The following is a 24528-nucleotide window of genomic DNA, read 5'->3' on the forward strand; positions in this document are numbered from 1 at the left end:
CTTCTTTACAATAGAGTTGAGAATTCTAAAACAAGACATGGAATATATGGGTAAAAGAGACAATGCAAATTTTACATATGTTAACTAGAGGTGTGGGTGAAGGCAAAGAAGTAAAGAGAGGAAAAAATAAAAGGAAAAGGAGAGAGAACTCACGCCTGTTGAGTCAGTACAACGGGACCCAGTGATGTTACAAAATTTGAGATTCTTAAGGTGAAAACTCCACTGAGATTTTAAGCCAAGCAGAACTGGGTTTGAGTGATGGCTATTTTGAAGTTTCAATTATGAGAATTGGGAAATAAGTTTACAGTGATGGGATATGAGAATTGAGATACTCACAACCCAAACAGGCCCTTGGTCTTCCATGAGTGCAACCTTGTGAAAGCCTTCTCTTAAATGCCTCTATTAAAAAAAAAAAAAAAAAGACTTCTCTTTCCCAAAATTTGGAATTGAAACCCAAATGGAGTACTTGAGGGCATATTTGCTACTTTCACCGACACAACTAAAATAATTCTCAGACTTCTATAAATGAATTACCTAACTTGACTTAAGTTTAACGGACCCTTCATAGAACTAGGCACGATCATTTTTGCAAAGATTAAATAATTTATAGGTTCTATATCTTTGGATAACTTAATCCCCTTAACTCCTAAGATAACGCATTACAAAAATAATATCCAAGTATTTTCTTTGTAAACTACAAAGTAATAAAGAGAAAATAAGCCTCGGACTTCTATAAATGAATTACCTAACTTGACTTAAGTTTAACTGACCCTTCATAGAACTAGACACGATCATTTTTACAAAGATTAAATAATTTATAAGTTCTACCACCGTGCACCTTTGGTTCGGTAGTCACTTCACAAGTATAAATGATTGTGGGGTGTGGGGGACAATGGCCGGAGTTCAAGTTTGCAAGAGGGAGTTTCATACACATATACACTTAAATTAGGATAGAGTAAAACTTCTATCTTGTATAAAAAAATAAAAAATTTATAGGTTCTATATCTTTGGATAACTTAATCCCCTTACTCCTTAACTCCTAAGATAAGGCATTGCACAAATAATATCCAAGTATTTTCTTTGTAAACTACAAAGTAATAAAGAGAAAAAGATGAATAGACAAAGTAAAATAAAAATATTTTAGATAAGGATAAAGAGCTATCACTAATGAGTCACTTTGAAATTATTTCGGGATATTTAAAACAACACAGTATGACAGTGAGCTTCTTTAATAACATTAATGTTTGTTTAAAGAATAATGTTATTTTTGTTTTTATGCATGATCCTTGTTATGACATGTCATAGATTTGTGTGGCGCATACAGATCTGTTTAGTCAATGTTTAGCGAGAACATTCAATTGAAGGGCACTATTTACTTTCATATTGTTAGATGCATAATGAAAGGAGCTATCCTGATGTGATTAGTTGATGCGTTTTGCATAAAACATAGAACCAATACGTATTGTATTTTGGTTCTACAAAATAAATGATTAACATGTTATTTTCTGACGTCTTTTAAAAGAATCCTTGAGATTAAGAGGATTAACTAATTCAGAATCAGCAGGCACATTAATTTGCTGTCCTCCTGCTCAAAAAAAAAAAAAAAATTGCTGTCCTAAATAATAGTGATCTGATGGTACTAGTGGCATTAAGGATTTTATAATACCAATTGATGCATCATTAATTATAAAAAAGTAATTATAATTTATATTTTTATAAATATTATATAATAAAATTTGTATTATTTTTAACAATTATTTAAACAAATCATATAATTAATTAAATATAATATGTTATGTAACAAGGAATGGTTTATCAATTGCACTTGGTTGGAGAAATTTTCTCACGAATTGGTTTGAAAATAAAATATTCCATTTTTTTGAAATTAAAATTGTTGTATGTTGGTTTGGAGATAAATTATCAATTTCACAATTTGCTAAGGTGGGATCATGAAATTCATCTAAAACAAATCAAATCGTAGAATCCTCCAGAAATATAGCCAAAAATTTGTCGGACGTGTAAACCCCACACTTTACGTGGCAGTAATAACCAGCCTACTCCTACTCAACCCTCAGGCCTCCACGTGTCAACTTAATTACAAAGAGATTAGAGATCTTCATCGTTTTCGTGGTCGTGGACTTCCTAGCCCGCCGACTAGAAAACGAAAAAGATAAACTCACCCTCGTTCCCTTCAATGTCTTAACTCTTAAGCCGAAAGAGCCTCTCACAAGTGACCTGTCCTTTTCCCCACACGTGTCTCCATCTCAAAAGCAAAAAAACGCTAAGAAGCGCGTTTACTGGAACCTTCACGCGCAAGCCCCATCCCACCGTCCATCTTCACGTGCATCCAGTCATCGTAGCCGTCGCCTTCTCAACCGCTCGCACACCGCCACGTAGTCTCAAATACGTGGCGCAAAATTACGTTTCAGCAAATTATTATTTTAATCTTATCCGATCTCAGCCCTATAAATCCTAGAGCGCCTCTCAGATTCAAAATCTCACAACTCCAACAGAAAAAACAGAATCAAATACTTTCCATTTCAAAGTACCAAAAAAAAGAAACACTTTTTATCCCACTTTCTCAGATACAACATGGCGTTGAGCATCACGCACCCGCTCGGAGCTCTCGCCGGAACTCCGATTCCGCTGGAAACAGGTAATATGAACTCAGCCGAGACAACTGCGACGGTGAGCGCAGCGTCGGTGTGGAAATCTCCGGCGTCGAGTCTCCGATGCAAGGTCCAAAAATCAGACGCCGTGGATTTCGCTCCGTCGCCGCCGATGAGCCCGTGCAGATCGCCGGTGCTCGGAGCGACACGAGCCGATCTCTCCGTGGCGTGCAGAGCCTTCGCGACGGAAGTAGAGGCGCCTCCGGCGAGGGGCGTAGAGTACAGTACGGGGGGTGCGCAGGATAAGAAGGGAGAGGGGGTGCCGGTTTACGTGATGATGCCGTTGGACAGCGTGACGATGAACAACGCGGTGAATAGGAGGAAAGCGATGAACGCGAGTTTGCAGGCGCTGAAGAGTGCCGGAGTGGAGGGGATCATGATGGACGTGTGGTGGGGATTGGTGGAGAGAGAGGCGGCTGGATCGTACAATTGGGGTGGGTATGCTGAGTTGCTTGAGATGGCTAAGAAGCACGGACTCAAAGTCCAGGCCGTCATGTCGTTCCATCAATGCGGCGGAAACGTCGGGGACTCTGTCACGTCGCAAAGAAAAGAAGGAGAGGAAAAATTTTTTTTTTTTTTTTTAAAATTATTATTAGCTAATTAAATAAATTTCAAAGTTTTTTTTTTTGTTTGTTTGTTTGTTTGAGGAGCGTGCGGACACGCGCCTTTGAGTTGGGTTTTATTTTATTGAGCTGACGTGTAGTACCCGTTAGCAGCGTCTGCGTTTTGGCATTTTGGTGTTTTTTCTGTGAGAAGAGCGTTTCACGTGGATTATGTTTTTCTAGCGGGTCTCGTGTATGGAGTTCACAGGAACTTTATTAAAAAAAAAAAATTTAAATTGTGTTTTACAGTACTATTTACACAGACCCGTAATATGTGAAAAGTAAAACACTTTTTTTTTTTTTTTTTGAAAAATACTTTTTTGAATTATTTTGGTATTCAAATTATGTTTTAGAAAAGAACATCTAGGAATTGAAATGAATCTGATTATGAATGATTGGTTTTGGTTTTGATATACAGTATTCCTTTGCCCAAGTGGGTTGTGGAAGAGATTAACAAAGACCCTGACCTTGCATACACTGATCAATGGGGGAGGAGGAATTACGAATATCTATCACTTGGGTGTGATACCATTCCAGTTCTTAAGGGACGGACACCTGTGCAGTGTTATGCTGACTTCATGCGTGCCTTCAGAGATAACTTCAACCACTTGCTTGGTGACACCATCGTGGTAATGATTCATCCCTATACTTGTTCGTTCTATGTTTAATTCATTTTGGTTTGCATTAGTTTTGGGTCTATTGTCATCTGTTATTTATTGCTACTACGAGTTTTACTTTAAAAACCGGAATAGTCTATAATTGGTGCAGATCGAAATGGATTGATACATTCAGTGTACTACACCGTCCTCTCACGTAAGAGTAGGTTTCTGAATAGAAGTCACCCGTGAGCCGTAATACCCACACTGGATGTACAAAATGGTCAATTGTCATTTGTTCATTGTGACTATGTTTTTTAATCTCACAATAAAAGCTGGAATGGTCTAATATGCGGATTGTACTACACTGGCCTCACATAAGAGTAGGATCCTGTACAGAAGTCACATGTGATGTGAGACCCGCTATTATGTGAGAGGAGGATGTTATGCAAAATAATAGAGACCTAGATTTAAATTTATTTAATTTCTCTTTGAATTAGAGTATGCTGTTATATGCCATGAATCTAGATTGTAGGCTAACCTGTTTGTAATTTGTTACATTTAGGAAATTCAAGTGGGAATGGGTCCAGCTGGTGAGCTTCGATACCCTTCATATCCAGAGCAGAATGGGATATGGAGGTTCCCAGGAATCGGTGCCTTCCAGTGTTATGACAAGGTATTTATAATCTATGTTCTTTCTTTTAAGCCAGTGATTTAGTGATATCTATTTGTTTGCTAATGTTTATTACATGATGCAGTATATGCTGAGTAGCTTAAAAGCTGCTGCCGAAGTTGCTGGTAAGCCGGAATGGGGCAGCACAGGCCCTACTGATGCTGGCGAATACAACAACTGGCCAGAAGATACCCCATTTTTCAGAAAAGAAGGTGGAGGTTGGAATAGTTCTTATGGTGAATTCTTCCTAGGCTGGTACTCCCAGATGCTCCTAGACCATGGCGACAGAATACTTATGTCAGCCAAGTCCATCTTTGAGAATTCGGGTGTTAAGATTTCGGTCAAGGTTGCAGGCATCCATTGGCACTATGGGACTCGTTCTCATGCCCCTGAACTCACAGCTGGGTATTATAACACTCGATTCCAAGATGGTTACCTTCCTATTGCCCAGATGTTGGCACGCCATGGAGCTATATTCAATTTCACTTGCATTGAGATGAGAGATCATGAGCAACCACAGGATGCCCTTTGTGCACCTGAGAAGCTTGTCAAGCAAGTGGCTTTAGCTACTCAGAAAGCACGAGTCCCACTTGCTGGGGAAAATGCATTGCCTCGTTATGATGATTATGCACATGAGCAGATCTTACAAGCATCATCGTTGAATTTGGATGGTAATTCAGGTGAAAGTGAGATGTGTGCATTCACTTACTTGAGGATGAACCCACAATTATTCCAGGCAGATAACTGGAGACGGTTTGTAGCTTTTGTGAAGAAAATGAAGGATAAGGGTGCTAACAAGTGTAGGGAGCAGGTTGAGCGGGAAGCTGAGCATTTTGTGCATATTACCCAGCCTTTGGTGCAAGAAGCTGCTGTTACGCGCTAAAAAATTTAGGTTTCACCCATGGTTTCGGACTTTGGGGACTAGGGCAGAAGAATTCATACAGTGTAAAATAATGTCTCTACCCTGTTCGTTTTCTATAGCTCTTATTTTTATATGCTGTGGCTATGGAAATGTATAATCCTGTGTGATAAGATGGGGATTCTAGTGTTGGTTGTTTCCAATACCCAAAAACTTATTCATTCCTCTTGACAGGATAATACATGATTATAAATATATTTCTCCAATCTCTGTTGTTTCCGTTTTACTCATTGATGTCAAATAATTTGCTTGCTTCTTGTTTGTTAAATCATTATTATGTTGGAATTGTACATTTCTCAGGGGTTATCATCCATAACTATTATCTTAAAAAATATTAATCATGAAATCAGTGATCTTCATTGTATCGAATCTTGGTTAAAATGTAATCTATCAACTAATGGCAATGCCAAAGTGAAAATTCTGTATCACCTATCCTGCACAAGAATCAGGGATAACTATACTAGTGGCAAATAGTCAGTCAAATAATATGTTTGTCTCCCAGCTTGGAGAAGAACTCTATTGTAGCTGGATTTTGGATGAAATATCTTTCTCAGCGGTGAGAGCTAGAGCATGCAGGGTATGGTGGTGCAATGAGAGCTAGTATCTTTTTATGTTGAGCCGTTCAAGTGTGTCTTGACATATCCCCCAATCCAGGGGGAGAGGGAAAAAAAAAAATCTAGTACGGGTAAAGTCAAGTAATTAATCATCTCGCCTAAACTCAAAAATTGTTTATTTAAGGATATGTTAAAGAAAATTTTCTCAAATATGGTCTCTTGTTATGATGTATCAAATTTGTGAGGCTTGTCGCTGACGATGTAAACTCTGTTGTTCCTAATTTTCTTATTCAAATATCCAGCCAAAAAACCTTTTAAAAAAAAAAAAAATTCTATTTAGGTTTCTTCCTGTAAGATCCAACAAAAAGTTGTACTGAACTTGTAGAGCGCCTCTGTTAAACTGAATATCTAATCAATTCATTTTAGTTTCTTCATAAGTATCACATTACAAGCTTTATGTCCTAGAATTTTAACATCTTCATGTTTCAACATGAAGTTGCTTTTGTTTCTAGGCCATCAGGTTATAAAGATGATATTTTAATAGAATAGCAAATTCATTGCATGGATCACCTTAAAGTTGAAAAGCTTTATAGGTTCATTTTTTACTTCCTTGTTTTAATTTGTTTCCAACCTTTTTCCTTTCTATATATCTGATTTGTCATATAATTTGGCAGTTGAAAACGTAAAATTTTATACATTAAAGAATTTAAGTTGGACTTTTATAAATTAGACCTTCAGTTTGTGAAAAACAATTAATAGACTAGAAAGCCTTATGAAAATTTGAGGTATTCTTTTTTCACAAATGGATTGTCAATTGTCATTGAGGGATATGTGCGTAAAGGTCTCGGATCGACCAGCACTCATCAATCTGATTGGCGCCAAGAATTAATCCTCAAAAATATTACCATTATGCAGGAACCAATATCGGCAACATATATGGCATGCTACAGCCTACATGCATGCATGTATCATTCATAACTAAGTTGGGGAATCATATATGCATGACCATGACGGAGATTTTCCAACGATTAAAATTAAAGTCTCTGCATATAATTGAGTGGTTGAGATTAATTCTTCACTTAATATGTTTTGTCATTTAACATTTTGCTCTACAGTTTAACTCAAAATCATGCACCTTTAAATTAGAAAGGAGGTAGAGTTCAGTTCAAGGTACGTATTTGGCGAGGATACACCTTGTATCTCCATTCTCCAACAGAGTCACAATTAATCAACCAAAAAGATGCTGTGATGTTTTGCCTGTGTCATGTGATAAGTCACATGTATTTTTATTTCTGCCATAACTTTTTTTTTTTTTTTTTGAGAATCTATTTCTGCCACAACTAGTCACATGTATTGAGTTAGAGGCCACCAAAAGATGCATTTTCATAAGCTCCCTTTTAAGTCTGGTTTTTGGTGCACATTCATCAATTTTGAGATGCGATCCCAACTAGTTGTGGAATCACATTCAGACACACGGATGGATTTAATTCTCGTGATTCTTTGTACATATTTTTGGTCAACCCAAAGTTGCTATCAGACTTTGTTGCAGTTGATGACCATCAAATATCAACATATATAGCCACATTGGTCTCTATCTTTCAAATGATCATGTCATGCGGTAAAAGTGTGACTTGCACACAATTTTTTCTTTCCATCACATAGGAATTGCATGTCCATGAGATCAATGGGATATCATAATGCTGGACCAGTCTAATCCTCCATAGATCTAAAAATTTTATAATATATATTGGTATAATTTATTTATTTATTTATTGTTAATCAATTGTAATGTAAAATTACTGATGACAATTGTTAGTTATTATGGGTTAGGTTGGCTACTTCCTGTGTCAACAAGTGTCTAAGAAGATTGTATTCAAATAACTTGGTTATGAATAAGTGGAGTCAAGAAATAGCTTGGAGAGATCAAGTTTCAAAAGACTTGCTTGAGTAATTTTATTCTCACTCAAGCAAACTCAAAATACAAAGTTTGCTCAACCTTTTATTAGGCAATATAATGATTAGGAGTATCCACAAATTGGGTTTGGTCGGATTGCCCACCAACTTGCTCGCAACTTGTGGAACATGAGTTCCACAGTAAAATTTCTAGTTAAATGAGAGTAAACATGAATGCCGATTAAACAAGAGAAAATTATTAGACCCAATTTCTTTTAGACTTGTTGATGATTAAAAATTAGACTAATGAAGAGGTTGTGCTAATGCCCTTTCAAGTGTTCACATGGGAAACAAAGGTACATTAATCTCAGACATGTGGTGTCTCCATGAACTTACTAATGAGTATAGCTAAACTATACTCATGCCTTCCAAACCATAGAGCTCAACAAACCCAATGAAAGTACATGAGTTTGGTTTATGATTTAGAAATTTGAAGAGACGCATATTTGGTATGACATAGATGTTGGATTTTCTTGAGAAACCAAGCAAATTTAGTTATTGTCCACCCAATATATATTTTTGTAACGTTAATTATTGTTGCACACACTGAAATACATATTATCGTACACACTTAGCTGAGATCGAGTTTTCAAAACACAATTTCATTTTTGTGTCTTGTACATACGGTCTACAACTATCACAACTCTTTACATCAATTAAAGCTATTGGTTGTGAGGCCCACCCCATAGAGAGAGTATTGACCGTGAAGTGTGAAGTATGAACCCTACTAGTGTAGTAAAGAGTAAAAACTTAATAAGCTCATTTTGAGGTGAGGAAAATATGGGTTCCAAAGTCCAATCTGATCTGTGAAGTCTGTGTAGCCCATTTGATTTGAAAAGTGACCCATTTGCATGACAAGAAGTAGAGTAAAACACCAACTTGTAATCGTATAGACAATTAATTGGGCTCTTCGCCTTAGGCCTTGCACATGTTTGGTCCAATTTTTATGTTATGTAAGATTTGTATTTATTGATAAAATGAGAGGTGACACGTGGCTAATAAAAAGCCTTTGACCTTCGACATTTCAATTATTTTTCTTCTTAAACTATAATCATAACTTTTGTCTCAATTCTAATGTAGCAAATGGGTGAGTGATTGTCTATCATTTTTACATGTACTTACTAATTTGTCTCTACCACTACCATATTAAAATTATGGTAAAAATTATAGCACACAAGTTGTCCCCACTTTTGTGTCATAATTGCTTCCAACTAGTAGTGGTTTTTATTCCTCTTCGGTATTAGTGGTTCAACACTTGGTGATCCAAAGTCCTTTTTCAGAGGCCTCTATCTAGTTGACAATTTCAGCCACCCAATGCCTATTTCAAAGCAGAAATACAAGCCTGCTCCTTACATCAACAAACACGTACTTATGTATAGCATAATTCTTGACTTCCACGTGTCACTTCTCTATGGACCCTAACTGCTATAAATACTTCAGAAAACAAGGCAGAATAACATTGAGATCAAGAAATTGAAAAAGCTGAAAACTTGGTTATATAACATTTTCTGAGCAAAGATGGCCAGTGCAAAGCAAAATTACAAATCAGGTCAAGCCCATGGACAGGGCCAGGTAGGAAAATTTTCCAATGGTGATTAAGTTATATTCTTTTAATTAGCCTTTTTTTTTTTTTTTTATGGGACTTTTATAATTTAACCATGTCAGCACTTAGCACCATATTTGTAAGAGCATTAGTATTAGGAGTTGTAAAACTCCCAATATGCAATTTTATACCATCAAACCACAAAATCAAAAGCATTACTTGGGATGTTATTTTTTAAAAAATTTGCAACCAAGCTACAGCAATATTTTGCAACCAAGCAGTAGCAAGATGGTATTTTTTTTTTTAAATAGTTTTTTTATTGTCTCTCACATATTTTATATTATTTCTAATTCTTCTAATCTCTCTCTCTCTCTCTCATTATTGTCTCTTGCCTCTTTTTAAATAGTTTTTTTTTTATTGTCTCTCACCTCTTTTGGGATATATTATTTTATTGTGTAGATATATTATTTTAATATAGGAAAATAAAAACTAGGACGTTGGGTATTAGGTATATTGTAAAGTGAGATGATATAATAAATAAAGTAGTTTTTTAAATGGTAAAATATAATATTTTTTGCAATCCTGAATGCTAATGCTCGAAGATATTGATTATTGACCGTTCATTTTGAGTAATGATTATTACATGTGTATATAGTATACATGCTATTTGTAATACAACAAGGCAAATGATAAAATAATGTGGGTCATATTTAATAATAAAAAAATTGGATAAATGGGAGAAATTGTATAAAGTTGACCTAAAACTTATAAAGTTAACAAGACGACATAAAGCTAAGTGGTTGACAAAATTTTGATATAAAGTGGTAAATTCTGACATAAAGTGGTGTGTTAATGGGCACTTTACGGTGCCCATTAACACAAGCCATATAACAATAACTAACCATTTATTTTTGTGTTTGGGCAGGCCAAGACTGAAGAGTGGGTTCAATCCACAAAGGACACAGCCAATGCAGCCAAAGACAGGACAGCTAATGCAACTCAATCTACTAAAGACAAGACAACCAGTGCAGCTCAATCAGCTCAAGAGTCTGCCCAATATGGAAAGGATCAAAGTGCCGGTTTCCTCCAGCAGGTTCTCCCTCATTTTATTTTATTTTTCAAGGGATGTTACCAAATTCAATAGTCTCTAGAGTCTAGACAATTAAAAATCCTCTAATATATCTTCTTATAATAAAGTAATCAAAGTTTAAAATTGAAAAAAAAAAAAAAAAAAAAACTCAAACGCATGATTGCTTCAATTAATTGAGTATAAAGTGGATCATCAAAAGCACGATAGAGTTTAGAAAATTTACATTCATTTGGAGTTTTATTGATAACATTTGCACTTCATAAACATATATGGGTTGGTTTGGGTTTTACCCGTTTTAGGTCTTGTAGAGTATCTAAGTTAAAAATACAAAAACCCACACATATATGTTTACACTCAACTATGGACTTTTTTTGCATCACATGCTATATTAGAATGAGAGATTTATAAGTTATTATACTTCTAGCTTAGCTTATAGAAGAAAAATACATTTAAATGTTTATGCCTTGGATTTTAGGAGGATATTCGCGGTGCAACATTGTTAATTTGTTCTTGTAACAGACCGGAGAACAGGTGAAGAACATGGCTCAGAACACTGTAGACAGTGTGAAGAACACGATTGGAATGGCTTAAAGTAATGCTAAGAAATGAAGGAAAACACTTATGTGTCTTTCATATTACGATGCTACAATAATGGATTTAGGTTTTTTTTTTTTTTGTTTGTTTTTTCACCTAGGTTTTTGCTCTTCCTAACTAACAGGGACAAGCAACATCGCCGTTGAAGTGAGATTTCTTTTAAGAAAACCCCTCTCGGTTGTAATAAAGACATTTTGCTTTTCATTATTTTGATTTTTCCCTTTTCATTATAATATGAGATGTAATAAAAGGCTTAACAATAATACATATGTAAAGTTGATTTCTTTCACCTTCTTCAATATCTTTATGCATCTTCTCAATATATGCGCGCATGTGTGTAGAATTTCTCATTTTTTTGTTAATGTTTCTAAAGGATGTATAGCCAATTTGCCATACAGAACCAATTTAAGTGGTATATTCAATGTTTTTATCTTCTTCTTTGTTTAGAGAACTTATTTTCATTAATTTATTATGTTTAAAAAATAATATTGGCTAAAAGAAGGTTGTATTTAGAAAGTAATGGTATGTTTAGTATGGTGTAATAACTCTTGTAATGTAATAAGTTTTTTGGTAAATCAGAGACTATATTAATTTAAAGCAATAAAGTTTGGGCAGAGCTTCTTAGGGTACATGCTAATGGCATCAAAGTATAAAAGCATTACAATGTCCGAAGGCGAACAAACAAAGCTAGTAAAATCTTCTTGTTGATGTGCCATTCTTAGCCAATATGTTTGCACACTAATTAGCTACCTAGTAACAGTAATTAACCTTCACCTTTGGAATTGATCCCAAAAGGTACCTGCAGTTTGACATAAGGAGAGTGTAAGCAGTGTTTATATAGGAATTGCATGTCCATGATATCAATGGGATATCATAATGCTGGACCAGTCTAATCCTCCATAGATCTAAAAATTTTATAATATATATTGGTATAATTTATTTGTTTATTGTTAATCAATTGTAATGTAAAATTACTGATGACAATTGTTAGTTATTATGGGTTAGGTTGGCTAATTCCTATGTTAGCAAGTGTTTAAGAAGATTGTATTCAAATAAGTTGGTTATGAATAAGTTGAGTCAAGAAATAGCTTGGAGAGATCAAGTTTCAAAAGACTTGCTTGGGTAATTTTATTCTCACTTGAGCAAACATTAAAATACAAAGTTTGCTTGACCTTTTCTTAAGCAATATTATGATTAGGAGTGTTCACAAATTGGGTTTGGTCGGATTTCCCACCAACCTGCTCGCAATTGGTGGAACATGAGTTCAACAGTAAAATTTCTATGAAAGTAAACATGAATGCATGCTAATTAAACAAAAGAAATTTATGAGACCCAATTTCTTTTTGACTTGTTGATGATTAAGAATTAGACTAATGAAGAGGTTGTGCTCATACCCTTTCAAGTGTTCACATGGGGAACAAAGGCATGTTAATCTCATACACGTGGTGTCTCCGTGAACTTACTAATGAGTATAGCTAAACTATACTCATGCCTTCCAAACCATAGAGCTCAACTAACCCTATTAAAGTACATGAGTTTGGTTTATGATTTTGAAATTTGAAGAGACAAGCTATTTTGGTTTGACATAGATGTTGGATTTTCTTGCAAAACCAAGCAAATTTAGTTATTGTCCACCTCATATCATATTTTTGTAACGTTAATTATTGTTGCACACATTGAGTTACACACTGTCATACACATTTAGTTGAAATTGTGTTTTCAAAACCCAATTTCATCTGTGTCCTGTACACACGGCCTACAACTATCACTACTCTTTACATCAATTAAAACTATTGGTTGTGAGGCCCACCCTATAGAGATAGAGTATTGACCATGAAGTATGAAGAATGAAGTATGAACCCTACTATTGTAGTAAAGAGTAAAAACTTAATAAGCTCATTTTGAGGTGAGGAAAATATGGGTTGCAAAGTCCGATTTGATCCGTGAAGTCTATGTAGCCCATATGATTTGAAAAGTAACCCATTTGCATGACAAGAAGTAGAGTAAAACACCAACTCATAATCGTATAGACAATTAATTGGGCTCTTCGCCTTAGGCCTTGCACATGTTTGGTCCAATTTTTATGTTATGTGAGATTTGTATTTATTGACAAAATGAGAGGTGCCACGTGGCTAAAAAAAAGCCTTTGACCTTCGACATTTCAATTATTTTTCTTCTCAAACTAGAATCATAACTTTTGTCTCAATTCTAATGTAGCAAATGGGTGAGTGATTGTCTATCATTTTTACATGTACTTTCTAATTTTTCTCTACTACTATCACATCAAAATTGTGGCAAAAATTATGACACAAAAGTTGTCTCCACAAGTTTTTTTTATCTATCTTTTTCCTCCCTCCGTTCTAATTAATACCATTGCTTCCAATTAGTCATGGTTTTTATTCCTTTTCAGGAGCATCCATAGCAGTGGAGCTAAAAATTTAGTTATTTGACACCACAAAAAGTTACTTTATTTATTTTACCTACTCACTTTACAAAACATCCAGTAGTAGTGGATCTATTTTAGTTTTCAATACAATAAAATAATATAAACATTACAATAAAATAATATATCCACTACAATAAACAACAATTACAACCACCGCAACCACTATCGCTGCCATTATTGTCGCCCCCATCGCTGCCACCATCGACTCTTCCACTGCCGCTGCTGCTGCTGCCGCTACATAATAGCATTTTTTTTTTTTTACAAAAACAATTTCTCAATCATCATGATAGCAAATAATCATCTAGTTTAACAATAATATTTTGTTTTAATCCCAAATTATATATATACAAATTTATCTTCTTCTTTTTTTGAGAAACAAACACACACAAAAGAAAGGGAAAAGAGTAATAACACAAACTCATACCACAACTCCTCCACTCAAAAGCCATGATGATTGAGTTGAGTATATTAAAAAAGAAAAAAACAAAAGAGTCTAAAACGCCACCATTTAAAAAATAAAGAAAGCTAGGCACAAGTTCATTAAATGGTTTAAAAATAAAAGTTTAAAACCACACAATATTATTAAAGTATAGACAAAAATACAAAACTCACCCTTTAAATTTCACAATTTTTCATTTCAGTTTTCTAAGTTTGCATTTTGTCATTTTAGTCCTTTAAGTTTCAATTTTTCTCAATTTAGTATTCCGTTAACATTCCATCCATTCTTGCCGTTAACATGTTAATTTAAAATTTATTTCTTAATTAAAAAAAAAAAAAAACACATAAATTGTAATAGCAAACTACTTGTCCCTCTATTCTGAATAACACGATCAAATGGAAACCCCACCCACCCCCAGCCTAACCCATCGATAGCTGAGACTAAAGAAAGATAAGGAAAGATCTGGGTTATTTCTCATATATACAGTACTAAAGCATCTCTAGTAAGAATTGATGATGGGCTGCAAACGCTAATCGTAAACCAAAATCCTTCTCTACCGATGTACTTCAAATTCTGAAAATAACATGTATATATATATATATATTTCAATGTCGTCATGAATGATAGTTTTGCAAACCTTTATGGGTTATGATGCTTTTCACCGCATCAATTATATCTGTAGTACATATGAGCTAGAAATGGATTGACGATTTTTACCAAGAACTGACGATTTTCTTCCCAACGCTCAAGTAGTGGTCCTTAATTGTAGTTGTGATATGGATTCCTTATTCTTTTTCTTTTTTTCAATTAATGAAAGCCTCGTTTCGGAATTTTAATCTCAGCTATTGATGGGTTAGGCAAGGGGTGGGTGGGGTTCTATTAGATCATGTTCTTCAGATGGGGAGGGACGAGTAGTTTGTTATTATAATTTATGGGTTTTTTTATTATTATTTAATTAACGTTTTTTTAATTAAGGAATAAATAATAAAATAAATATTAAACTAAGGCCCAAACTACGTCGTTTTGGGCAAGTTAACGTTAGGGGGCATGTTAACGTTAGGAATGGATGAAATGTTAACAGATGACTGAATTGAGAAAGATTGAAATTTAAAGGACTGAAATGACAAAATGCAAACTTAGAGAATTGAAATAAAAAGTAGTGAAACTTAGAGGTTAAGTTTTGCATTTTAACCTAAATTATATTAATTATAATATAATATAAATCCTAGCATTGTCTTCTTCTTCAAAATCAAGTTGCAAACGTTTCTACTGAAAAGAAAAAAAATAAAGAAAGCCAGGCAACAAAGACCACAGATCGGAGTTGCTGGTTTGGGCAGCCGATGTTAGCCCAGTGCATTGTGCAGATTAGCTCCCAAAGCTGTTCTTTTTGTTCATGACTCTCAACTAGCCCACGTTTCTTCATCTTTGTTGGGAAAAATTGAGAAAGATAACAAAAATTGAGACTAATAGATGAATTTGGTGGTAAAGGGGCATCTGATGAGAAGAGAAAATAGCGAAAAAATTAAAAAAAAAAGAAAAAAAAAAAAAAGAAGAAGCCAGAGAGAGAGAAAGAGAAAGAAAGAAAAGAGAAAATGATTTTTAATGAAAAAAGAGAGAAAAGTTTAATAAAATACTATTATTTTTTTTAGCTTTTTGGTATAGAGTATAGTCATAAACAGCTGTGTACAATAGCAAAAAGTTAAAATTTTTTTATCTATAATACCACTATTGCAACACGTATATTTGTATTTTAGTGAATAGTTATTTAACTTTATTGCTGGTAATGCTGGTTCAACACTTGGTGATCCAAAGTCCTTTTTCAAGGCCGTACAGTACAATTTCAGCCACCCAATGCCTATTTCAAAGCAGAAATACAAGCCTGCTCCTTACATCAACAAACACGTATGTATAGCATAATTCCTAACTTCCATGTGTCACTTCTCTATGGACCTCTAACTGCTATAAATACTTCAGAAAACAAGGCAGAATAACATTGAGATCAAGAAATTGAAAAAGTTGAAAATTTGGTTATATAACATTTTTTGAGCAAAGATGGCCAGCGCAAAGCAAAATTACAAATCAGGTGAAGCCCATGGACAGGGCCAGGTAGGAAAATTTTCCAATGGGGATTAAGTTATATTCTTTTATTTAACCATGTTTTTTTTTTTTTTATGGGACTTTTATAATTTAACCATGTCAGCACTTAGCACCATATTTGTAAGAGCATTAGTTTTAGGAGTTGTAAAACTCCCAATATGCAATTTTATACCATCAAACCACAAAATCAAAAGCATTACTTGGGATGTAATTTTTAAAAATTTTTGCAACCAAGCTACAACAATATTTTGCAACCAAGCAGTAGCAAATGATATATATTTTTTAAAATAGTTTTTTTATTTCTCTCACATATTTTATATTATTTCTAATTCTTCTAATTTCTCTCTCTCTCTCTCTCTCTCTCTCTCTCTCATTATTGTCTCTCACCACTTTTTAAATAGTTTTTTTTTTTTTTTTGTCTCTCACCTCTTTTGGGTTATATTATTTTATTGTGTAGATATATTATTTTAATATAGGAAACTAAAAACTAAGATTTAGATATTGGGTATATTATAAAGTGGAATGATATAATAAATAAAGTAGCGTTTTAAATGGTAAAATAGAATATTTTTTGCAATCCTGAATGCTATTACTCAAAGATATTGATTATTGACCGTTCATTTTGAGTAATAATTATTACATGTGTATATAGTATACATGTTATTTGTAATACAACAAGGCAAATGTTAAAATAATGTGGGTCATATTTAATAAAAAAATTGCATAAATGGGAGAAATGGTATAAAGTTGACCCTAAAGCTCATAAAGTTAACAAAATACTAACATAAAGCTAAGTGGTTGACAAAATTCTGATATAAAGTGGTAAATTCTGACATAAAGTAGTGTGTTAACGGGCACTTTAAGATGCCCATTACACAACCCATATACCAATAACTAACCATTTATTTTTGTGTTTGGGCAGGTCAAGATGAAGAGTGGGTTCAATCCACAAAGGACACAGCCAATGCAGCCAAAGACAAGACACTAGTGCAGCTCAATCTGCTAAAGACAAACAACCAGTGCAGCTCAATCAGCTCAGGAGTCTGCCCAACATGGAAAGGATCAAAGTGTTGGCTTCCTCCAACAGGTTCTCCCTCATTTTATTTTATTTTTCAAGGATGTTACCAAATTCAATAGTTTTTAGACAAATAAAAATCTTCTAATATATCTTCTTATAATAAAGTAATCAAAGTTAAAAAATGAAAAAAAAAAAAAAAAAAACCTCAAACGCATGATTGCTTCAATTAATTGGTATAAAGTGGATCATCAAACTTTTGCACTAAACATATATGGGTTGGTTTGGGTTTTACCCATTTTAGGTCTTGTAGGGTATTTGAGTTATTTCCTAACAAAGAAAAAAAAAAAAAAACCCACACACATATGTTTACACTCAACTATGGACTTTTTTGCATCATATGCTATATCAGAATGAGAGATTTATAATTTATTAGACTTCTAGTTTAGCTTATATATAGAAAAAAAATACATTTAAATGTTTATGCCTTGGATTTTAGGAGGATATTCACGGTGCAACATTATTAATTTGTTCCTGTAACAGACAGGAGAACAGGTGAAGAACATGGCTCAAAATGCTGTAGACAATGTGAAGAACACGATTGGAATGGATGAAAATAATGCTAAGAAATGAAAGAAAACACTTATTTGTCTCTCATATTATGATGTGCATTAATGGATTTAGGCAGTTTTTTGTTGGTTTTTTCACCTAGGTTTTGCTCTTCCTGACTAACAGGGACAAGCACATGTAGTTGAAGTGAGATTTCTTTTAAGAAAACTCCTCTCAGTTGTAATAAAGACATTTGCTTTTCATTATTTAGATTTTTCCCTTTTCATTATAATATGAGATGTAATAAAGGCTTAACAATAATACATATGTAAAGCTGATTTGTTTCACCTTCTTCAATATCTTTATGCATCTTCTCAATATATATATATATATATCTTTATGTAGAATTCCCATTTTTTGTAATGTTTCTAAGGATGTATAGCCAATTTGCCATACAGAACCAATTTAAGTGGTATATTTTTGTTAGGTTTTAGATCTTGTAAACTAGATTGTTTAACCTAATTAATTAATCAAGTGAATACTTAAGTTTATTATTCAGATCTAGGTTAAAATAATAAATCATATCATGTAAAGCAGTGGAAAATAAAGAACACAACAATATGATTACCCAGGAAAACCAAATTGGTAAAAAACTTAGGAAAGATTTAACCTAGCTATCTCAAGGTAAAAAACAAATCCACTATTGAGAATAGAAGTTTACAATAAGACCTAGACCACTAACATCCTATTGCTACCACATATAGAACTTACTGAACGATCATGTGCAAACTCCGAATCCACAAACTCGTTCTCTATTTGGCTTCAAATGGTCAAGTTATGAGTTTTTATGTTTGTTGATTTTTTGCTGATATGAGACTTTCGATCGATCGAGTACCAATCGAATGAAACAGATTGTAGCTCTTTTTTTTTTTTTTTTTTTCATCCTGAACTTAGTTTTTTGTCTTGGACTTGAAAGTACACCATTCTTGATCAACGAGACTTATTTTTTGTCATGGTTTGCCAACATTACAAACTCAAAACCTAACAATTTCAATGTTTTTATATTCTTCTTTGTTTAGAGAACTTATTTTCATTAATTTATTATGTTAAAAAATAATTTTGGATAAAAGAAGGTCGTATTTAGAAAGTAATTGTATGTTTGGTATGGTGTAATAACTCTTGTAATGTAATAAGTTTTTTGGTAAACCAGAGACTATATTAATTTAAAGCAATAAAGTTTGGGCAGAGCTTCTTACGATACATGCTAATGGCATCAAAGTATAAAAGCATTACAATATCTGAAGGCGGACAAACAAAGCTAGTAAAATCTTCTTGTCGATATGCCCCATTCTTAGCTAATATGTCTACACACTAATTAGCTTCCTAGTAACAGTAATTAACCTTCACCTTTGGAATTGATCTCAAAAGGTACCTGTTGTTTGACATAAGAAGAGTGTGAGCATAGTATTAGAAGGAGATTTATAAATATATATATATATATATTTAGGTATAAAAAGAAATTATTTCTCTTCACCCCCTTCTGACATGTTTCTTAAAATGAAATAAAAAGCGAGAGTGCCAACTTAAAAAGTAAACAAATATCTCTATTTCTCATCCAAGAATGCAAAAATATAGCTCTATTTCTCATACAGGAAAGCAAAGATATCTATCTCGATTCTAATAAAAATAAGACAAAAAAGAGGAGAAAATCCAAAATAAATCTTAAAGATTTTCCCTTGTGACAGGTTAAATTTAGACTTTTTAATATTATCATTTTAAGCCCTAAACTTTATAAATTAGGACAATCTCCTCCATCTATATTTATTGAAAACTACTAATGGAGTAACCTATTTGATGGGAGAAAATTTTATATTATCCTTTATTACACCTAAATAGTACCATGTTATCTTGGATGGTTTGTCATTTTCTACATATTAAAGAGGGTAAAACACAATACAGAAACAAGACTGAGTATGGATGAGAGAGAGAGAGAGAGATGATATGGTAGAGTGGACAAAATAGTTTCGTTTGGATATGATAGGTGCTAAAAAATGTTCTAATCATGTTGGACGTCTCTTTTAGTGGTTTGTAATAGAAATAAAGAAAGATTAAATTATCATGACTTATAAAGTATAAATTAAAAACGACCAAAAATTAAAAAGAATATAATTTGTCACAAGGAGGATAGGAGGACAACTATGAATTTTTTTTTTGAACTTAAAAAAATAAAGAAAGATATGAATAGCACAAAAACAAAACATCTTGACAAAAAATATTGTTTTCTACCCTAAAATTTGCATGAATTTTTTTTTTATCCTTAAACTATTCAAAATGGTACATATTTTATTTTTCCATCCATTCTCATTTATTTTATCCTATCTATCTAAATAGGTGTCACTAATTTAAGTATTAGAGAGTTCGACGTGGACTATTACATTTGCTAAAAGAGAAATAATATGTCTACAATATTTTTACAATATTTTTACAACAAATCCTAAGTGGCAGGTTGTTACTGGTTATTATTGTTGGGGTAAAAAAGTAATCTTAGTGTTAGTTTCAAATTTGAACCAATAACAACTAACCACCTGTGATTTGTTGTAAAATTGTTATAGACATAACATCTTTCTTGTTAAAAAAACCAAAAAGAAATAATACATATGAGATGAGCAAGTAACACAAAACTATTGGTCACAAGTAAATATAAAAGTTTATTATTATTATTATTATTATTATTTTTTAAATTTAAGGAAGAAAAAAGAGATTTTTCAAGATCTTTTTAAAATTCAAAGAAAAAATTGTGACATTTTGGAAAACAATATTGATAAAAGTTAATAAATGCTTTAAGAACATTGATTTAAGAAATTTTTTATGAGAAAAGAAAAAAATTATTAATTTTTTGACAAACTTTCATATTTTGTATAAAAATTTTTTTAAAATAATTTATTAATAATTACCACTCATTAATAAAACCCAAGAATATTTTAGCTTGAAATATCTGTTATTCTTTTTTTTTTTTTTTTTAAAAAACGAATTCCCAACCTCATAAACTGTCAACACCAACGAATGATCTCAAAGTATCTAGGACGACCGGTGGCCACGTGGCTCTTCGGCTCTACACTCTACTTCATTCTCAGAGCTTCCATTCTCACTTACGTGAACGTGCGAATAAGCCCATTTCCACATAAACAAACCCCCCCGCCCTTTATTTTACAAAATTACACAAACTGCCACTACCACACACTACCACTTCAAGAACCAAAACAATCACAACCTCACTCTCACCCATTTCTCTCTCACTCTCTCATGGCCACGGCCACGCACCTCCAATCCCATCATTGCGTCTCCGCCAAGTTCCCTTATCTCCGAAACCCTACCCTCACTCCTCGATTCTCGTCTCTTTTTCCCAGGAAAGTTAGGGTTCTCACTTTCCGGGAAAATTTCAGAGGCCGAGACCGAGTGTACTACTCCGTTTGTTGCTTCCGTAAAAAAAATTCCGAAATCGAAACAATTTCGGTTGACGAGAACGAGAATGAGCGGCCTCCGTTTGATCTTAATCTTGCCGTCGTTCTTGCCGGTTTCGCATTCGAAGCCTACACTAGCCCCCCTGTAAATGTTTTTTTCTTTTCAAATTGTTTAAGAATTCATATATATATATATATATATTGTCTGAAACAAATAGAAATACGAAGAATAACTAACAAGAGTAAAGAATTACGAGATTGAAAATTTGAGTATTGGATATTGAATTTTGTTTTTTGAAAATTTCTTGTTTTAATTTTTCTTAATTTGCTTAAAGAGATGCGAGATTGAAAAAATGACTATTGGATTTTGAATTTTGAAAATAATGTTTCAGTGCTAGGCGATCAGTAGAAAATTAAGTACATAAGCATATTAAACGCTACACTAAAAATTCAACTTAACTAGGCCTTGCACTTTAATTGTATCTGAGTTATATAAAATTGCGCAAAATTTTATTTATTTTTTTAAATTGGAATACATATAAAATAATGCAAGAGAAAAAAAAAAGTTAAAAATTTACTTATTATTGGCTTTCTTGGGAAATTAGACAGTAGAGAATTACTTAAAGAAGTGTTTGGTTTTGATCAATTCTGGTGCGATCTTATGTGTTGATTTTAATTTTTGTTCAGGAAAATGTTGGAAGGTGTGAAGTTGACGCTGCAGGTTGTAAGGCAGTGTATCTTTCGGAGTATGTGTTAATTTTCTCTATTAATAGTTAAAGGCTTAGTGTATCTGTTGTTATTATTAAAAGTATGTAACCGCAAGGGGTTGGCATAGTGGTTTCTAAGGCCTCATGATATCCATGAGATTTTGGGTTTGAAACCTCTTGCCAGCATCATGCGGCCATCTCATGAGATTCCTCCTTGTAATTTCTGAATTTATTGAAGATATAAACTTGATAGTTTTGCCGTTGGAGGGAGGGAGGTTTACATGGTCTAGTGGCATTGTACAGCCATCCATGTCTAGGATCAATAGGGCTTTAGTGTCTTAGGACTGGGAGCAACACTTTTTGGATGTGTTCCAACGGATTCTTCCAAGACTCGTTTCAGATCATTTCCCAATTCTTTTGGAGATAGGGGGTATGGGGAGGGGGAAAAACCCCTTCCGGTTTGAGAATATGTGGCTAAAAACGGACGAGTTTGTTGATAGAGTAGATTCATGGTGGAATTGCCATTCTTTTTCGGGTACTCCTAGTTATGTTTTTTGCTAAAAAATTGAAAGTTTTGAAAGAAGACATTATTCAGTGGAATCGCCAAGAGTTTGGCAATGTTGGGCGTAGGAAGAGAGATTTATTGGGGGCTCTAGAGTTACTAGACGCTAAGGAAGGGGTTCTTGGACTCACTGAGATGGAGAGAAATGAGAAGATTGAAGTGAAAAAGTAGAGCATCTTCTTTCTCTAGAGGAGATTTCTTGGAAACAAAAATCAAGGATGCAATGCATTAAGGAGGGAGATAATAATACGAAGTTCTTCCACAAGATGGCCAATTCTCATAGAAGGTATAATCATCTGAGTTTCTTGGAAGTGGATGAGGTGATTTATGAGGAAGAAGCAGAAGTGGCCGCTTAGGTAGTTCAATTTTATAAAACTCTATATCAAGAGTCTGAGGAGTGGAGACCTTTTGTGGAAGGATTGGAGTTTGATCGAATAGGGGAGTTGGAGAGGGGCTGGTTGGAGAGGAGTTTTGAGAAGGATGAGATTCTATCAGTGGTCAGAGATATGGAAGGGGATAAAGTTTCAGGTCTAGATGGCTTTTCTATGGCCTTTTTTCATCATTGCTGGAGAGTAGTAGAAAGAGATGTTTTAGCGGTCTTTGAAGAGTTCTTTCAACATTGCAAGTTTGAGAAATCTCTTAATGCTACCTTTATAGTTTTGATTCCTAAGAAGAATGATGCTTCCAACATTCGTGATTTCAGGCCTATCAGTTTGGTGGGGAGTTTGTATAAAATCTTGGCCAAGGTTCTGGCAAATAGATTGAAAGTGGTGTTTGATCAACTGATATCTGAATCTCAGAATAGTTTCGTGGGAGGTAGGCAGATCCTTGATTCAGTTCTCATTGCCAATGAGTGTGTTGATAGCAGATTGAAGAGTAAGATTCCGGGAGTGATTTGTAAGTTAGATATTGAGAAAGCTTACGACAATGTGAATTGGGAGGCTCTTCTGAAGTTGTTGAAGAAAATGGGCTTTGGGGAGAAATGGTGTAGTTGGATTCGAACCTGTATCTCTATAGTGCAGTTTTTTGTGTTGGTCAACGGGTCTCCAGTTGACTTCTTTGGTAGCTTTAGAGGTTTGAGACAAGGGGATCCATTGTCTCCCTTACTATTTTTAGTTATGATGGAGGTGTTTAGTAGGATGGTGAAGAGAATGGAGGGGGTAGGTTTACTTTGTGGCTTTAGGGCGGATGGTAGGAGGGGTAGAGCGGAATGTGTGTCACATTTGCTTTTTGCGGATGACACTATCTTGTTTTGTGATGCATAGGTGGAGCAAGTCCTTCATGTTTGACTGCTGCTACTTTGTTTTCAGGCTGTGACTGGTCTGAAAGTTAACGTAGCTAAAAGTGAAATGGTGCCTATAGGGGAGGTAAATAATGTGTATGTTTTGGCAGAGATTTTGGGTTGTAGGGTTGGGGTCTTGCCAATGACTTACATTGGTATGCCGTTGGGGGCATCCCATAAGTCCCCCTCTATTTGGAACCTTATTTTGGAAAAAATTGAACGGAAGCTAGCAAAGTGAAAGAAATTGTATTTATCAAAAGGTGGTAGGCTGACATTGCTTAAAAGCACACTATCTAGCCTCTCCAATTATTTTTTTATCTCTTTTCACCATCCCTATATATGTGGCTAACAAAATTGAGAAGCTGCAAAGGGATTTCTTGTGGGGAGATCCTAAGACTCATTTATTGGGTTGGGATAAGGTGTGCATGCCTAAGGCCAAAGGAGGCTTGGGTATTAGGAAATTGACCACTTTCAATAAAGCTTTACTAGGAAAGTGGCTTTGGCGTTTCAGGGTCGAGGAGAATAGGCTTTGGAGGAGGGTGGTAGCTTTGAAATTTGGGGAAGATTGGGGGGGGGGGGGGAGGGGGGGGGGGGACCTCTAAGTTGGGAAGGGGTGGCAATGGTTGTGGTTTGTGGAGAAGTATTCGGAATGGCTGGAAGGATTTTAACAAAAATGTCCAGTATAAGGTTGGAGTGGGGGATGGAGTGAAATTATGGAAAGATAGGTGGTGTGGAGATCTTCCTCTCAATTTGGCTTTTCCAGTCTTGTACAATTTT

At 34.2% G+C, this 24528-nt stretch overlaps 3 protein-coding genes across 5 annotated transcripts in view; all 3 read left to right on the forward strand.

The window, feature by feature from the left end:
- Positions 1-2483: 2483 nt before the first annotated feature.
- LOC112017453 (beta-amylase 1, chloroplastic) lies at positions 2484-5685 on the forward strand. Its single transcript, XM_024049903.2, has 4 exons — positions 2484-3206; positions 3690-3900; positions 4433-4543; positions 4626-5685. The coding sequence occupies exons 1-4, from the start codon at positions 2593-2595 to the stop codon at positions 5421-5423; spliced, it is 1734 nt and encodes a 577-aa protein (XP_023905671.2). The 5' UTR covers positions 2484-2592; the 3' UTR covers positions 5424-5685.
- Positions 5686-9410: 3725 nt separating this feature from the next.
- LOC112017469 (late embryogenesis abundant protein 1) lies at positions 9411-18098 on the forward strand. The gene is made up of 5 exons (XM_065765821.1): positions 9411-9538; positions 10435-10602; positions 11075-11130; positions 17184-17262; positions 17734-18098. The coding sequence occupies exons 1-5, from the start codon at positions 9485-9487 to the stop codon at positions 17821-17823; spliced, it is 447 nt and encodes a 148-aa protein (XP_065621893.1). The 5' UTR covers positions 9411-9484; the 3' UTR covers positions 17824-18098.
- A 2768-nt stretch (positions 18099-20866) lies between these two features.
- LOC112017480 (uncharacterized) overlaps positions 20867-24528 on the forward strand; it is a 34043-nt gene continuing 30381 nt past the window's right edge. The window contains exons 1-2 of one of the 3 annotated variants that reach the window (XM_065765221.1): positions 20867-21345; positions 21888-21946. In XM_065765221.1, the coding sequence (XP_065621293.1) occupies positions 21043-21345; positions 21888-21946 (362 nt within the window). In that variant the 5' untranslated portion in view covers positions 20867-21042. The remainder of the gene's footprint in view (positions 21346-21887; positions 21947-24528) is intronic. The other 2 variants (XM_024049930.2, XM_065765222.1) reach the window with 2 other exon arrangements.

Source organism: Quercus suber, unplaced genomic scaffold (genome assembly GCF_002906115.3).
Source record: "Quercus suber isolate HL8 unplaced genomic scaffold, Cork oak 2.0 scaffold_23, whole genome shotgun sequence".
NCBI lineage: Eukaryota > Viridiplantae > Streptophyta > Magnoliopsida > Fagales > Fagaceae > Quercus > Quercus suber.

Excerpts from the sequence above, each read along its gene's own strand:
- LOC112017453 (XM_024049903.2), top strand. The coding sequence starts at position 2,593 with ATGGCGTTGAGCATCACGCACCCGCTCGGAGCTCTCGCCGGAACTCCG. Across the intron at positions 3,207-3,689 it reads AACGTCGGGGACTCTGTCAC|TATTCCTTTGCCCAAGTGGG; the intron begins GTCGCAAAGAAA and ends TTTGATATACAG. Across the intron at positions 4,544-4,625 it reads CCTTCCAGTGTTATGACAAG|TATATGCTGAGTAGCTTAAA; the intron begins GTATTTATAATC and ends TACATGATGCAG.
- LOC112017469 (XM_065765821.1), top strand. The coding sequence starts at position 9,485 with ATGGCCAGTGCAAAGCAAAATTACAAATCAGGTCAAGCCCATGGACAG. Across the intron at positions 9,539-10,434 it reads AAGCCCATGGACAGGGCCAG|GCCAAGACTGAAGAGTGGGT; the intron begins GTAGGAAAATTT and ends GTGTTTGGGCAG. Across the intron at positions 10,603-11,074 it reads GTGCCGGTTTCCTCCAGCAG|GAGGATATTCGCGGTGCAAC; the intron begins GTTCTCCCTCAT and ends CTTGGATTTTAG.